The sequence below is a fragment of the Miscanthus floridulus genome, chromosome 2, assembly GCF_019320115.1.
Source record: "Miscanthus floridulus cultivar M001 chromosome 2, ASM1932011v1, whole genome shotgun sequence".
Classification (NCBI taxonomy): domain Eukaryota; kingdom Viridiplantae; phylum Streptophyta; class Magnoliopsida; order Poales; family Poaceae; genus Miscanthus; species Miscanthus floridulus.
In genome coordinates, this window is record NC_089581.1 from 28,986,627 (window position 1) to 29,002,088 (window position 15,462).

At 45.7% G+C, this 15,462-nt stretch overlaps 1 protein-coding gene across 1 annotated transcript; it reads left to right on the forward strand.

The window, feature by feature from the left end:
- Positions 1–199: 199 nt before the first annotated feature.
- On the forward strand, positions 200–3,835 carry LOC136538316 (pentatricopeptide repeat-containing protein At1g08610-like). The gene is given in 3 exon segments (XM_066530301.1): positions 200–448; positions 635–865; positions 867–3,835. Coding segments are annotated over 2 exon segments (1,620 nt in total). The 5' UTR covers positions 200–448; positions 635–764; the 3' UTR covers positions 2,386–3,835.
- The last annotated feature ends 11,627 nt before the right edge of the window (positions 3,836–15,462 follow it).

The following is a 15,462-nucleotide window of genomic DNA, read 5'->3' on the forward strand; positions in this document are numbered from 1 at the left end:
GTCAGATTCTCTTGGGCTGGCAGCGCGCAAACGGCAAGCCCAACCCGACTCGTGCTCCCTGGCCACCCCCGGGCCGAGCCCCTCGAGAGCGAAGTTTCACGCGCGCGGCGCGCAGGCCGGCCCACTCCCCCGATATTTCATGTCGCTTCCACTGGTGGGCGACAGTGCGACACGCGGGGCGGCCGTGCCAGTCCACCAACTGACCAACCGCTTCTCCGCCGCTACTCTTTTTGTTTTTTTACTCTCGCTCTCCGGCGTCCTCGCTTCGTGTGCTTGCTTCCGGCCCACAACGCCGCCTTCCGCCGCGCCGCCACCTCTCGTGCCCGGGAGCTCGTCTCGCATGGAGAATTTCAGATCTTCGGGCCGTCCTCCGCGTGGAACTCCGTTCCAGCGTTGTGCCGTTGTGCGCCAGCGTCGCAGGTGTTCCCGCTGTAATCCGCTAGAGCTCGTAAGCATCTGCGGAGGCTGTCTTCCTCGCATTTTATAGTTTGTGCCAACACTGGTGGCCCCCCTGTTAAAGAAATCTTACATGCTTGTCTGAGCGAAATTAGTTGGGTTTATTTGCTGCTTGATTGTGCATAGGGCGTGTTTTTACTTGATTCGGCGCTAACGTCGCCTTATCTACTCTGTGCAGGAAGGAATTTGAGGGATTGCTTGGGGAAATCCTCTAGTTCGAGCGAGCTATATGAAGAGCGGAGTGCGTTGTTTCTCAAATTAAATTCTGTGCAATTAGATCTTGCCATGGTTGGTTGCTCCAGAAGGAAATGGCGCATTTTGTGGATATAAGCTGCTGCGGATGCGGTATTTGGTCTGCTCCAGTAATCATAAACGCGTCTGCGCGCTCTTTGCGGATAAGAGCACGTGCTCAAGAAGGTTGTTCCATCCTTGGATGCTAATCCGAGAAAGCTGTTGAATGAGCAACTAAAACCAAGAAGGCCCTTGGATCATAACTCGGACAAGGTGGCAAACGGGGCATGCTTTTCAAAGCATAAGGCCGAGTGCTATGCGGATAGCCTCCGCAGGCACTGCAACAATGGGAAGCTCATTCAAGCTTGCCACGTCATCGATGAGATGGTGTTACATGTCCAGGTTCCAGATTCAAAGTGCTGTGTTAGATTAATTCGTGGCCTTGTGAGAACTGGTAAGACAAACAAAGCTAAGCATGTTCTTGAGGTCATGGTGCTTTCGGGTGGGGTTCCTGACACCATCACCTGCAACATGTTGATTGCGCGACTTTGTTGTGAAGGGCAGCTGAATTCTGCCATGAAAGTATTGGAGGATATGAGGTTTACTGGTTGCTCTCCTAGTGGCATCACTTTCAATACTTTGATTAGGTGCATGTGCAGCCATCATATGTATGACAGGGCAGTCTCCTTTTGGAAAGAGCAGCTAAAATTAGGTTGGCCACCATATGAGATGACGAGCACCTTGCTTGTTGACCTTATATGCAAAAAATGTGGCCCTATGCGGGCTCTGGAAGTATTAGATGAACTTGGTTTGGAAGGATGTCAACCAGATGTTGTCAGCTACAATACTCTTATCAGTGTGTCATGCAAAGCAGGCTGTTTGAAGAATGCAAAGTTGATATTAGCTCGTCTTTCAGCTAAAGGCCTTGAGCCAAATGGTACAACCTATTGCATCTTGCTTCATTCCCTCTGTGACAAGAGAAGGTGGTCTGAAGTAGGTGATCTGCTCGCACACATGAAGCAGGCAAATCATAAGTCTGATGTTACTGCCTACAATATCTTTATAAACTACTTTTGTAGGTATGGATATCTGGATCAGGCAATTGATGTTCTAGAGATGATGGTGAACAAGAAATACTTTCCTGATATAGTGACATACAACACACTTCTGAATGCCATCTCTAAAAGGGGGATGGTCGAAGAAGCTCTTGGGATTTTTCATTCCATCAGAGAAAATGGATGCCAGGTGGTTCGCATTACATACAACGCCCTCATAGATGTTTTAGCAAAGAAGGGTGAGGTTATTAATGCTATGACTCTACTCGATGAAATGATTGTTGATGGGATCAGTCCTGATGATGTCACTTATGGTTCACTTGTTATGGGTTTCTGTAAGAAGAACATGGCCAAAGAAGCACTGGAGCTTTTGAATCAGATGCTTGCTCTCGGCTTTGAGGTTAAAGAAACTACATTTTCCATGATGATCCAAGCATTGTGCAAAGGTTGTAAAGCTGAAGCTGCTGCTGAAATACTAAGAGTAATGGTATCAAGAAATGTCAACCGCAGGAGTGCATTTTATCTGTCTATAGTCACAAGGGTTGCCAAGTCAGGTTGGGTTAAAGAGGCTCAAATTCTACACCAGGAGCTACTGCAGAGCAAGGTCCTTAAAGAGGATTCCCAATTTATTTTAAGCAGCTAGTTGCTGGATTGCAAGATCCTCATGTCAGAGTCATGGAAGTGATAGAACACACGAGTCAGCTGACATAGCAGATAATTCCTGGAAGTTTTGCAGCGCATAATCTGCATAATGTCTTCGGTAAGGTACATTGCTCCTGTTATTTTTGTTTTGGTGGTTTTTTATATTGCAAACATAATGGGTATGGATGGAACGGTAGTTGTGACATGGTTCCTGCCTTTTCAGTCTCATATGAGACTTCTTAGCATTCCTTTACAAACATTTTCTAGAACCTCATGTGCTATCAGTGACTAGGCTTGGATGGTCGGTTCTATACAATAGCACGCTTTCTTTTTATCTGTATCATCAGCGCATGTCTCACTTCTGTTTTCACCATTAGAATATGTGAATCAAACTTACAAGACAATTTGCATGGTGAGGTATCATTTTTTGCAAATATATTTATTTCTCAACCGCATTGTGTATTTGTGTTCATTGTCACTAGAACTGAGTTATTATATTTAGTCAGGCTAAGCCATATTTGTTACCATGCTATATCTAAATCTGTTGCGTTTTGCATGCACTGCTGCACTATATTCTTTTTTTAGATGGCTGTATTTCTCGCTGCATTTGAGTTACATGTGACTATGTATGTATATGTGAAACATCAAGATCTTACAAATGCTTTACCCATGCCTGTCATTTTTCTCTGTTAAAGTAAAATCAGCTGATCGTGTTCTGGAAAGAATAAGCACTCTTGATACTTAGAAAAAAAGAGGACGGGCTTCCTGATAGCTTCGACACTTCTGTAGCATAATACTCCATGACTCCTTTAGAAAAAAAAAACCCGGTACATATCTTCATACAGGGTCACAGACTATTGTGCTATTGTTTTCAGGTCCATGTTTTTGAAGATAACTGTTGACCAGAACCAGATCATGATGCATTCTTGATGGTTCATGCCTTCATGGCATAGACTGGATCATGATGCATTCCTGATGGTTCATGCCTTCATGGCATAGACTGGACTCTGCGAGGTCATGATCCGCATTTCTTTTTTTGTCTCACCAGCAGCAGCATTGTTCAGATACCAAGGTTCTGTGCCATAGTTCTGCACACACTCACTAAACATGGTTATTGGCTGATGATGGATTGCAGAGTAAATTCCCTCAATGCCATCGAAATTCTTCGTTTGTGCTCGTTGAGCAACCTCAACTGAACCTTGATTCTCTAAATAAAGATGGCCTCCTCCTGTATTTCTAGAGGATTGACAGCAATCAGTGCTTCTTGCAAAGTTGTATAGGTTTGTCAGGTTGTCCTCGCGTTGTACCTATAGCCTTCCTCCTAAAAATGTTAGATCTTGCAAATTGATGCCCAAACATCTGCCTTACCTGTCTCCACTGCACAAATTTGTTGTAAAGATCGGCTGCAATTGCACCTCCGTGTCCAGATGTCCAGATTGATTCCTATCTTCGCCAAACATTGGTTGCTCGAATATCCAACGACTGAGGGTCTATTTTATCGTAGCTTAAAATTAGCAGGTGAGGAAAATTTGCTAATAAACTTCCTAAATACTTCCTCTATTCCAAATTACAATACATTTTAACTTTTCTATTACTATATATCTAAACATAGTGATAGTGTTTATATGTAAGTACATAGCAAAAACTATGTGTCTAGAAAAACTAAAACAAACCAAAACATCTTATAATTTAGAATTATATGAAGTATTAGCTAGCGAAGTTGCTACCAATTAGTTTATTGATGAAGGGGTACTAGTAGAGTAATAGTCCATATATGCACCTCCAATCAACTATCTAACCATCTATTAATAGGTAGATCTAAATGTCCCTGCTAATAATTAGTTAATAATTAGCAGTTACTCCTATTAACTAGCTAGTAACTATATTAGCATTGGTGGACTCGGTAGGACGATTCGCCTTTCTCGTGTGCATCCTGCGACCCCATGCTCTCCCCAAATCCTAGCCAGCTTGGCACGCCACCAACAAGCCAGCAAGTCGTGCCTCCCTGCCCTGCCCTGGTGATGTCGTTCGCCTAGTGATGTCTCTGTCTCAGCCGTCACTCCCTCTTCCACACATCAGCCTCAAGAACGCCATAAAGGACAAGACTCGGCGCCACGGCCTTCTTTTTTTTTTTACAACAGCTTTTAATATATAGCGTTAAAGCACATTACAACAGTGTGGGAAAAGAATTCCCAGATTACAGAGCACATATAAGTAAAAATTACTGCTAATATGCTTCTGTAGACATAGATGATGCTTCCGTCGAGGGCACGGGGCCGTCGGAGCCACAGGGCCCATGAGAAGTGGCCACGATAGAAACATTGAGGGCCCTCATTCTTGCACTCCGATATTATAGTCGACGCTCTTCTCGACTGTTTGATCGGCCTATGTCTTCGAGGATTAGTAGTCTTGAGCCGTAGATAGGATGGAGGCTTCATTAGGCTCAAGAACATGGAACCATAGCCACCAATGCCAAATCTGAGGGCCTGCATCAACTGACATTGGTGGTCAACCCGAACACCAATGACTGTGTTACCACTTCCATGTCTGCAGATAAAGAAAAAAATAGGTTGACAGAGAATATAGACTTGCTGTGTCTAGTGGACACACGCAGAGCAAGAGATGGCCACCAATTGGACACGGAACCGCCCATGAAAGGGGAGCCTCCTGCATGGGATGCACGTTGCACTTCAGGAGGTGGACCCCACAGCGCAGTAGGCAGGGCACATCCACACTGAACAGATGGAAACGTCGAGGAAGGGACGGATGCAGGAAGCCGCAGCGGCGAACGACACCGCCGCAAAGGTTCCAACTGCGGACGCTAAGGCCAGTGCAACCTCCTCCGCTCGGGAGTTGTAGCCGACCTTGGCCACCATGGACGCAGGCGCTAGAGACGAAGAAGGCCAAGAAGGCGCGCCGATGCACGCATTCCATGCCTCCGACCTTCGCCCTCGTGGTGGCTCTCGTGGCCAAGTCGCCCTCGCCTATTGGCGTGGAGGAGGAGAGCTCCCGCTGGAGCCCCCATGACAAGCAGCCGCACCGATCGGGGGCGCGCTGACGGGAGGCGCGCCATCGCCTAGGACGTCGTCGTCCTTCTCGCCTTTCCGTGATGTCCAAGACCGAGATGGACAGGTCGTGGTCGCCGGATACGTAGGGTTATTGGTCGAGACCAGCCATGCCTTTGTTGAGTTCTGTCGGTCGCACCTTCGAGATTTCGCCACACTTTCTCAAGATCCCTTTCTTCGATCGAGGCAGGCCATACTGCCCATGCACTGCTCATAGCCATGGAGCCTGGCAAGCCGTGCAATCCGGCTACCACACATGCCGACTAATCCCTGAGAGATGTTAAATAATTTGTTGCTCTCACATCTTTGTTTGTCATAGGAGCATTGTAACTGCTCCCTCCCTTTCCTGTCAATAGGACAACAGTAGTGGGGAGTATGGCTATAGTGTCATATAGTAGGTAGTATGACTATAGTGCCAAGTAATGGGGCAGTATGACCCTAGTTTGACTTCTATAATTTAGCTTCTATATGAAGGAAGTGGCTTGCTACAACCACAAACAGTTTAGTAGTCCAATTCACGTGTTTATGTGTGTGTGTGTTCTAATCTCCTCTTCTTCATCCTCTAGTGTGTGTGAGAGTGAGGGGTATGGCGATACACACCCATGTGACAAAGCTGGCCAACAAGTAGTACTAGAGCCACGGTTGGCGATCATTGGCGATGTCAGGAGCAGGAGGAGGGCGTTCTTTGCCCTTGGGCCGGCATGAGCATCGAATGTCTTTATCACCTATAGAGGACCGTGACGCCTAAGAGGGGGTGAATTAGATAATTTAAAACTCTAGCTCTAAACTATGGCATCTTTTTCTAACCTTAGCAAAACCTATGCAAAAGATGAACTATCTAAATATGCAACTACGGTTTTGCTAGTGTGTTGCTATCGCTACCGCAAAAAGGAGTAATGCAAACAACGTAAATGCGGAAGCTAAAGAGTAAGGTAGAGATATGCAAACTCTCGTTGACGACTTCAGTATTTTTACCGAGGTATCGAGAAGCGCGCAAGCTTCCCCCTAGTCCTCGTTGGAGCCCCTCGTAAGGGCCAAGCTCCCGGTCGGGTAACTTCGTGGATAGCCCCAAACCTTCTCCACGCGCAAGTGGGTCTCCGGTGTGCCTTTCGACAAGCCTCTCCCAGACCGTTTCCCGCCGTCTTCACTATCAAGCTTCCGGCCGAACCGTCATGGGCCTTGTTCCCTTCGATACACGGTGGTGGCCACACCACAAACGCAGTTGGTGTGATCTCGCAAGACTACAAGCCCCTCCGATGTACAACAATGGTGCGCGCAAGCACCGGGTAGTAAGAGGTATGCAAACCTCACTAAACACTAGGCCTAAACCTAGAGCAAGCGCATAAGCGGTGATCTAATCAACCTAAGCACTTCACAAAGCACCTACGCTAATCACCTAATGAATCACTAAGCACAATGCAAATGGAGATCACTAAAATGATGTATCAACACCCTAGATATGTTTTCTCAGCTCCACTCATGCCAAATGGCCGGTTGGGGTCTATTTATAAGCTCCACTGAGAAAGTAGCCGTTGGGGACGAAATCTCGCTTTTCTGCTACTGACTAGACGCTGCTTTCATCCTGACCGGACGTGTCTGGTCGTCCTGACCGTTAGAGCGCGATCAACTGATCGGACGCTGGTGGCATCCGGTCACATGCCACCAGACACGTTCGGTCGCAATTTCGCCGCTGTGGACCCTCTCTGTACTTGATCGGACGCTGCGGTTCCTGCGTTCGGTCGATTAGCCTCCAGCGTCTGGTCAGTGCTGAGTGTGTTGGCGGGATGATGAACAGTGCCATCGGTGCATCCGATCACTGTCAGTCCTCAGCGTCCGGTCGCTGCTTCTGACGCCTTCTGTTGTCGAGCCTCTTGATCGGAGCGTCCGGTCACTGTGCCACCAGCGTCCGGTCAGTGCGTCTAGTCACCTCTATGAGCTTGTTTCTTTGTGATCTTGCGTCCGGCTTGGTTTGTATCTTCGTGCTTGGACTTTGCTTGATATCTTAGGTCTTCTCTTGTGCTTTTAGGGTCTTGCTTATGGTGTTGATCATCGGATCCTCACGTCACCTTTGTCCAAGTCACGTCTTGCACCCTATTGAACTACAAAACAATCACTTGCAAATTCATTAGTCCAATTTGGTTGTGTTGGTCATCAAACACCAAAATTCAAAGTAAATGGGCCTAGGGTCCATTTTCCTTACAATCTCCCCATTTTTGGTGATTGATGACAACACGGCCAAAACAAGCAAATAATAATTTTTTTGGAATTTAAAAACTATTTACTTGCTAGGATGCAATGCAAAGGGCAAGGTTATATGATGCTAAAAGATACCAATTGTAAGATTAAAAGATACAAATTGAAGATACCAATTGTAAAGCTAAAAGGTAACACATGTAAACATCTTTGTAAATTTATCTTGCCCTTGCAAATGTCCCCACGTGGCATTATGGATTTAAGCCTTGCTTTTTGGTCCTACTAATTCTCCCAATTACATAGACTCATCCATAATCCACTCTCCTCCCTTTCTCGGACCATTACTACTTGTAAATTATTATGATCGGGCTTGCTTTTGGTCCTATAAATTCTCCCCCTTTGGAATCAAACACCGAAAAGGAAGACATTAGTAGCACAAGGGAGGGTCAAACGTTGTGATCCTTTGTATGTGGAGTGGAATAGGTCACAAAATTTGACTCTCATATTACATAGACTAAGCTCCGCCAAAATATATGCATACATATGATGGAGAATGAAGTTTATGCATAATTGGCAAATTAATGCTCAAGGGAGTTTAATCTATATAATGCATGGAGAAAGCATATAAATACCAAAGTGAAATCAACATGATGATATCGGTTTAGAAATACCACATGTGGAAACCAATTTGATTTCTACCACTTGCAATAGGTGGTGGATATTTGAAGTATGATGCTTAACTCCGGGGACTTTATTTTCCTTGCAATGAGACTACTACACACATGATAAGCTTGAAAAAGGTGTTAGTCTCAAAGCATCCAACTTGTAGAGTAACCTCCCCCTAAATTTGTGCACACAAGTATAGAATACTTATAGGAGACATGCACATTGATTTTAGAATAAAAAATATCACTTGAAGGATGACATCACATGAATGTGAGAATCATTTTTGAAGGTGATATTCGGGAGAAATTATCTACATTTTTGACTTTGGCACATATTAGATGAACAATTATAAAACAAGCTATGTGCCGTGCTCCTAAATAATTAAAACCATGTAGGTTTGCTCCAAGGGTTAAGAATAAAACCGAGCAAGCCTACCATAAGATATACCTAGTGTATGCAAGACAAAAGATTAAACATGCAAATGCAAACCTAGACATAAAAAGGAACTAGATGCTAAAAGATACCACATGTAGGAACTTAAATCTAGTTACCTAACATGGAAAGGGAAATTTGGGTCCATAGTATTCACTAACCCACTTGGCAATTAACGTGATCCAATATGATGCATCCTATGAAATGCACCCATACTTTGCCAAGTCTCCAAATTCCCCGATGTCCATCGGACTTCTCACTTCCTTTTCGGGATCCAAACCTTCTTGGTGCTCTTCATATTTGAAATGATCTCTTTTGGCACCCAAAAAGCGTTTCATCCCATTGTTGACTTATTCACCTTGATGGCCACCATCTTGTCATTTTTCTTCTTCTTCAAGAGATAAGGTGTGGAGGCCTTCTTGTCCACCTTGTTGGTGTAGGTGTTGGAGAGCTTGCTTGCTTGCTTTTTCTCTTTCTTCTTCGCTCCTCCCCCATTCTTCACCTTTGAAAGCTCTAGTTTGGTTTTGGTGAATTGATAAAACCCTAAGTGCTAACCTAGTTTATTAAAGTGATTATGAGATAGGTAGCACTACTCCAAGTGATGAAGCAATGGTGAAAATCATAATGATGGTGATGGCATGGTGATGATTAAATGCTTGGACTTGGAAAAGAAGAAAGAGAAAAACAAAAAACTTAAGGCAAAGGTAAAACTTGATAGGAGCTTTTTGGTTTTGTTGATCGAGACATGTAGTGAGTGTGATTACATTTAGGATCGATAGCCATACTATTAAGAGGGGTGAAACTCGTATTGAAATGCGGTTATCAAAGTGCCACTAGATGCTCTAACTCATCGCATATGCATTTAGGATCTAGTGGAGTGCTAACATCCTTGAAAACATTTGTGAAAATATTCTAACGCATGTGCACAAGGTGATACACTTGGTGGTTGGCACATTTAAGCAAGGGTAAAGAAGATAGAGTTGAAAAGGAGTTAGTCGCGCTGGTCACAGAGTTACCGGACGCGTCCGGTGTGGCTACCGGACGCGTTCGGTATTTTATCTAGACTTCGGGTAGTCAAACGGAAGTGACCGGACGCGTCCGGTGTGACGACCGAATGAAAGGTCCTAATGGCTAGAGAGGGGTGAATAGCCTATTAAAATTTTCTACAACAACACTTGGCAAACCGGTTAGACAATTATGAGGCGAAGCAAGTGTTGCGCTAGCCTACTAAAAATGCAAGCCACCTACCATAATTCTAGTTTCTATAGTTTCTAACCACATAATGGCTATGCCACTATACTAAGTTAGTGTGCTCTCAAAGGATAACTAAAGAGCCACACTAACTAAACTAACAAGCTCTCACAACTAGCTACACTAAAGAGCTTGACAACTAGTTTGCGGTAATGTAAAGAGCGTGAGCAAGATGGTTATACCGCCGAGTCGAGGAGTGAACCAATCAATTACAAGAATGAATACCAATGAAGACTAATCACCTCGGAATCAAATGATGACACAATGATTTTTTATCGAGGTTCACTTGCTTGTCGGTAAGCTAGTCCTCGTTGTGGCGATTCACTCACTTGGAGGTTCATGCGCTAATTGGCATCACACGCCAAACCCTCAATAGGGTGCCGTACAACCAACACAAGATGAGGATCACACAAGCCACGAGCAATTCACTAGAGTACCTTTTGACTCTCCGCTGGGAAAAGGTCAAGAACCCCTCACAATCCCACGATCGGAGCCGGAGATAATCACCGACCTCTGCTTGACGATCCTCGCTGCTCCAAGCCGTCTAGGTGATGGCAACCACCAAGAGTAACAAGCGAATCCCGCAGCGAAATACAAACACAAGTGCCTCTAGATGCAAACACTCAAGCAATGCACTTGGATTCACTCCCAATCTCACAAAGATGTTGAATCTATGATAGAGATGAGTGGGAGGGCTTTTCCTAAGCTCGCAAGGTTGCTATGTCAATGCAAATGGCCAAGAGAGTGAGCTTGAGCCGGCCATGGGGCTTAAATGGAGAGCCCCCATGAATAGAGTCGTTGGGCTCCTCACTGCACTGAACACGGGGCGATCGGACGCTCCGGTTAGATTGACCGGACGCAGGACCCCAGTGTCCGGTCGTGCGATGCACGCCATGTGTCCCATCTCTTCAAATACTGAGCGCTCGATCCCAACAGTCAAGTGATGACCAGACGCGCCGCTGTGAAGTGACCAGACACTGGACCTCAGCGTCCGGTCGTTTCCAGTAAGCATCCAAAAACAAGAAATCACGATCGGACGCGTCTGGTCATGCTCGACTGGACTCACCTAGCATCCGGTCACTCGGCGTCTCCTCTGTGCACTGCCACATCAGCGGGACCGGACACAGCCCTCCAGCGTCCAGTCACTAAGTGACCCAGCGTCCGGTCAGAGACCGACGCCAGCGTCTTCGCTGCTTCTACTAACCGGACACGCCGGTCCTTCCGAGACTAGCGTCCGATCACTCACAGTGACCTCTGTCTTTTCTGTATAGAGCGTCGGTGGCACCATCGGACTATCCGCACTCTACGGACGGACACTCAGCCTGTGAAGTTTCTAACCCTTACTCAAATGTGCCAACCACCAAGTGTATCACCTTGTGCACATGTGTTAGCGTATTTTCATAAATATTTTCAAGGGTGTTAGCACTCCACTAGATCCTAAATGCATATGCAATGAGTTAGAGCATCTAGTGGCACTTTGATAACCGTATTTCGATACGAGTTTCACCCCTCTTAATAGTACGACTATCAAACCTAAATGTGATCACACTCTCTAAGTATCTTGATCACCAAAACAAAATAGCTCCTACCATTTATACCTTTGCCCTGAACCTTTTATTTTTCTCTTTCTTCTTTTCAAGTCCAAGCGCTTGATCATCATCATGGCATCACCATCATCATGATCTTCACAATTTCTTCATCACTTGGAGTAGTGCCACCTATCTCATAATCACTTTTATAAACTAGGTTAGGACTTCGGGTTTTATCAATTCACTAAAACCAAACTAGAGCTTTCACCGGACGCGTCTGATTTTTGGACCCAAGGTGAGTGACTAAGCGAAAGTGACTGGACTCTGGCTCAGTGGCGTGACCGGACACTGACGAATTACTGTTTAGCGTCAGGTCAAAGTGATAGCCCGGAGAAGGCTTGCTGACAATGACCAGACGCGTCCGGTGTGAACCAGCAAGTCTCGGGTTTTAGCGCTATAATTGATCGGACTCTGGTAGCGTCTGGTACGGTGTGATCAGACGCGTTCGGTCGGCCTAGAGCGGCTCTGGGAGCTCTTTGAACTCGACTGAATGTTGCATCTCCTACGTCCGGTCCGGTGTGACCGGACGCGTTCGGTCGGCCCAGAGCGGCTCTAGGAGCTCTCTGGACTCGACCGGACGCTGCATCTCCCACGTCTGGTCATTTTCTAACAGCGCAACCGATCACATAGTATTATTGTGTGTGAGTAAACAAGTTGAAAAGGGACACATGGCGGTCAGGCTGCGATCGGATGCATTCGATCACCACACCGGACACGTCCGGTCGTCCCGCAGTCAGTCCAATAATTGAGCCAACGACTCTATTGTTTAGGGGTGTCTATAAATATCATTTGGTCGGCTCTAGCTCACTCTCTTAGCCATTTGCATTGACATAGCAACCTTGTGAACTTTGTCAAAGCCGTCCCACTCATCTCCATCATTGATTCATCATCTTTGTATGATTGGGAGTGAATCCAAGCGCATTGCTTGAGTATTTGCATCTAGAGGCACTTGGTGTTCGTGTTTCGCTATGGGATTCGCTTGTTACTCTTAGTGGTTGCCGCCACCTAGACGGCTTGGAGCAGCGAGGATCATTGAGCAGAGGTTGGTGATTATCTTCGGCTTCGATCGTGGTGATTGTGAGGGGTTCTTGACCTATCCCCGACGGAGAGCCAAAAGGTACTCTAGTAAATTACTCGTGGCTTGTGTGATCCTCATCTTGTGTTGGTTGTGTGGCACCCTATTGAGGGTTTAGCGTTTGATGGCTATTAGCGCATGAACCTCCAAGTGAGTGATCGCCACAACGAGGACTAGCTTGCCGGCAAGCAAGTGAACCTCAGTAAAAAATCATTGTGTCATCATTTGATTCCGAGGTGATTGATCTTCATTGATATTCATTCTTGTGATTGATTGGTTCATTCCTCGACTCGGCGGTTGAAAGCTCTAGTTTGGTTTTAGTAAATTGATGAAACCCTAAGTGCTAACCTAGTTTATCAAGTGATCATGACATAGGTAGCACATTCCAAGTGGCAAAACAAATGAAGATCATGACATGATGATGGTGATGCCATGGTGATGATCAAGTGCTTGGACTTGAAAAGAAGAAAGAGAAAAATAAAAGGCTTAAGGCAAAGATATAAATGGTAGGAGCCATTTTGTTTTGGTGATCGAGACACTTAGTGAGTGTGATCACATTTATGTTTGATAGCCGTACTATTAAGAGGGGTGAAACTCGTATCGGAATGCGGTTATCAAAGTGCCACTAGATGCTCTAACTCATTGCATGTGCATTTAGGATCTAGTGGAGTGCTAACACCCTTGAAAATGTTTGTAAAAATATCAGTGTTTTCCTAAATGTTAAACGGTAAACAGTCGGTCACCTACCGTTTAGCCATTATTCGGGCAAAACGTCCCATTAAACGGGCTAAATGGCCAATTAGACGGGGTAAACGGGTGATTAAACGGAAACAGCGCACCACCGTGTAGCGTTTACACGGTGTTTAAACGGGCTAAATGACCGTTTAGGCGAACAGTGGAAAATATGCTAACACATGTGCACAAGGTGATACACTTGGTGGTTGGCACATTTGAGCAAGGGTGAAGAAGTTAGAGGTAAAAAGAAGTTAGTCTTGTTGGTCACAAGGTGACCGGACGCTGGTCTCAGAGGGACCGGCGCGTCCGGTTAGTTGTAGCAGTGTGGATGCTGGAGTCGGTCAACTGACCGGACGCTGGGTCCTCAGCGACCGGATGCTAAAAGGCTACGTCATGTCGTGTTGTCGGACAGTGCAGAAGAAAGTCACCGTGTGACCGGACGCTGGCTGTGTCCGGTCAAGCTTGATCGGACGCGTCCGATGAAAGAAATTTGTTTCTAGAACCTTACTGGAAACGACTGGACGCTGGAGGTTTAGCGTCCGGTCACTTATGCCGCAGCGTCCGATCGACTGTTGACCGTTGAGATCGGGCGAACAATATTCGAAGAGAGGAGACACGTGGCGTGTATCACGTGACCAGACGCTGAGGGCCAGCGTCCGGTCGATCCGACCGGAGCGTCCGGTCACCCGACGTTGTGTCCAGTGAAGGGGTACAACGACTCTATTTCGTGGGGGCTTCTATTTAAGCCCCATGGCCGGCTCAAGCTCACCCTCTTGGCCATTTGCTTTGACATAGCAACCTTGTGAGCTTAGTCAAAGCCCTCCCACTCATCTCTATTATTGATTCATCATATTTGTGAGATTGGGAGAGAATCCAAGTGCATTGCTTGAGTGTTTGCATCTAGAGACACTTGGTGTTCGTGTTTCGCTGCGGGATTCGCTTGTTACTCTTGGTGGTTGCCGCCACCTAGACGGCTTGGAGCAGCGAGGATCGTCGAGCGGAGAGTGGTGATTATCTTCGGCTCCGATCGTGGTGATTGTGAGGGATTCTTGACCTTTTCCCGGTGGAGAGCCAAAAGGTACTCTAGTGGATTGCTCGTGGCTTATGTGATCCTTATCTTGTGTTGGTTGTGCGGCACCCTATTGAGGGTTTGACGTGTGAAGCCAATTAACTCGTGAACCTCCAAGTGAGTGAATCGCCACAACAAGGAGTAGCTTGCCGGCTAGCAAGTGAACCTCGATAAAAAATCATTGTGTTCATCATTTGATTCCGAGGTGATTGGTCTTCATTGGTATTTATTCTTGTGATTGATTGGCTCCTTCCTCGACACGGCGGTATAAATAAATTGCTCACTCTCTTTATTTTACCGTAAACTAGTTGTCAAGCTCTTTAGTGTAGCTAGTTCAGTGTTTTCCTAAACGCTAAACGGTAAACAGTCGGTCACCTACCGTTTAGCCATTATCCAGGCAAAACGTCCCATTAAACGGGCTAAACGTCCAATTAAACGGGGTAAACGGGTGATTAAACGAAAACGGCGCACCACTGTGTAGCGTTTACACAGTGTTTAAACGGGCTAAACGACCATTTAGGCGAACAGTGGCTAGTTGTGAGAGCTTGTTAGTTTGGTTAGTGTGGCTCTTTAGTTAGCCTTTGAGAGCACATTAACTTAGTGTAGTGTCATAGCTTTTGTGTGGATAGAAAATATATAAACTAGAATTGTGGTAGGTGGCTTGCTATTTTAGTTGGCTAGCGCAATACTTGCTTCACCTCATAATTATCTAACCGGTTTGTTAAATGTTGTTGTAGAAATTTTTAATAGGCTATTCACCCCCTCTAGCCATTAGGACCTTTCAGCAGTATAACCATATTGATCTCTCTCTTTACATTACCACAAACTAGTTGTCAAGCTCTTTAGTGTAGTTAGTTATGAGAGCTTGTTAGTTTGGTTAGTATGGCTCTTTAGTTAGCCTTTGAGAACACACTAACTTAGTGTAGTGACATAGTAATTGTGCGGATAGAGATTATATAAACTAGAATTGTGGTAGGTGTCTTGTGTTTTTATTAGGCTAGCA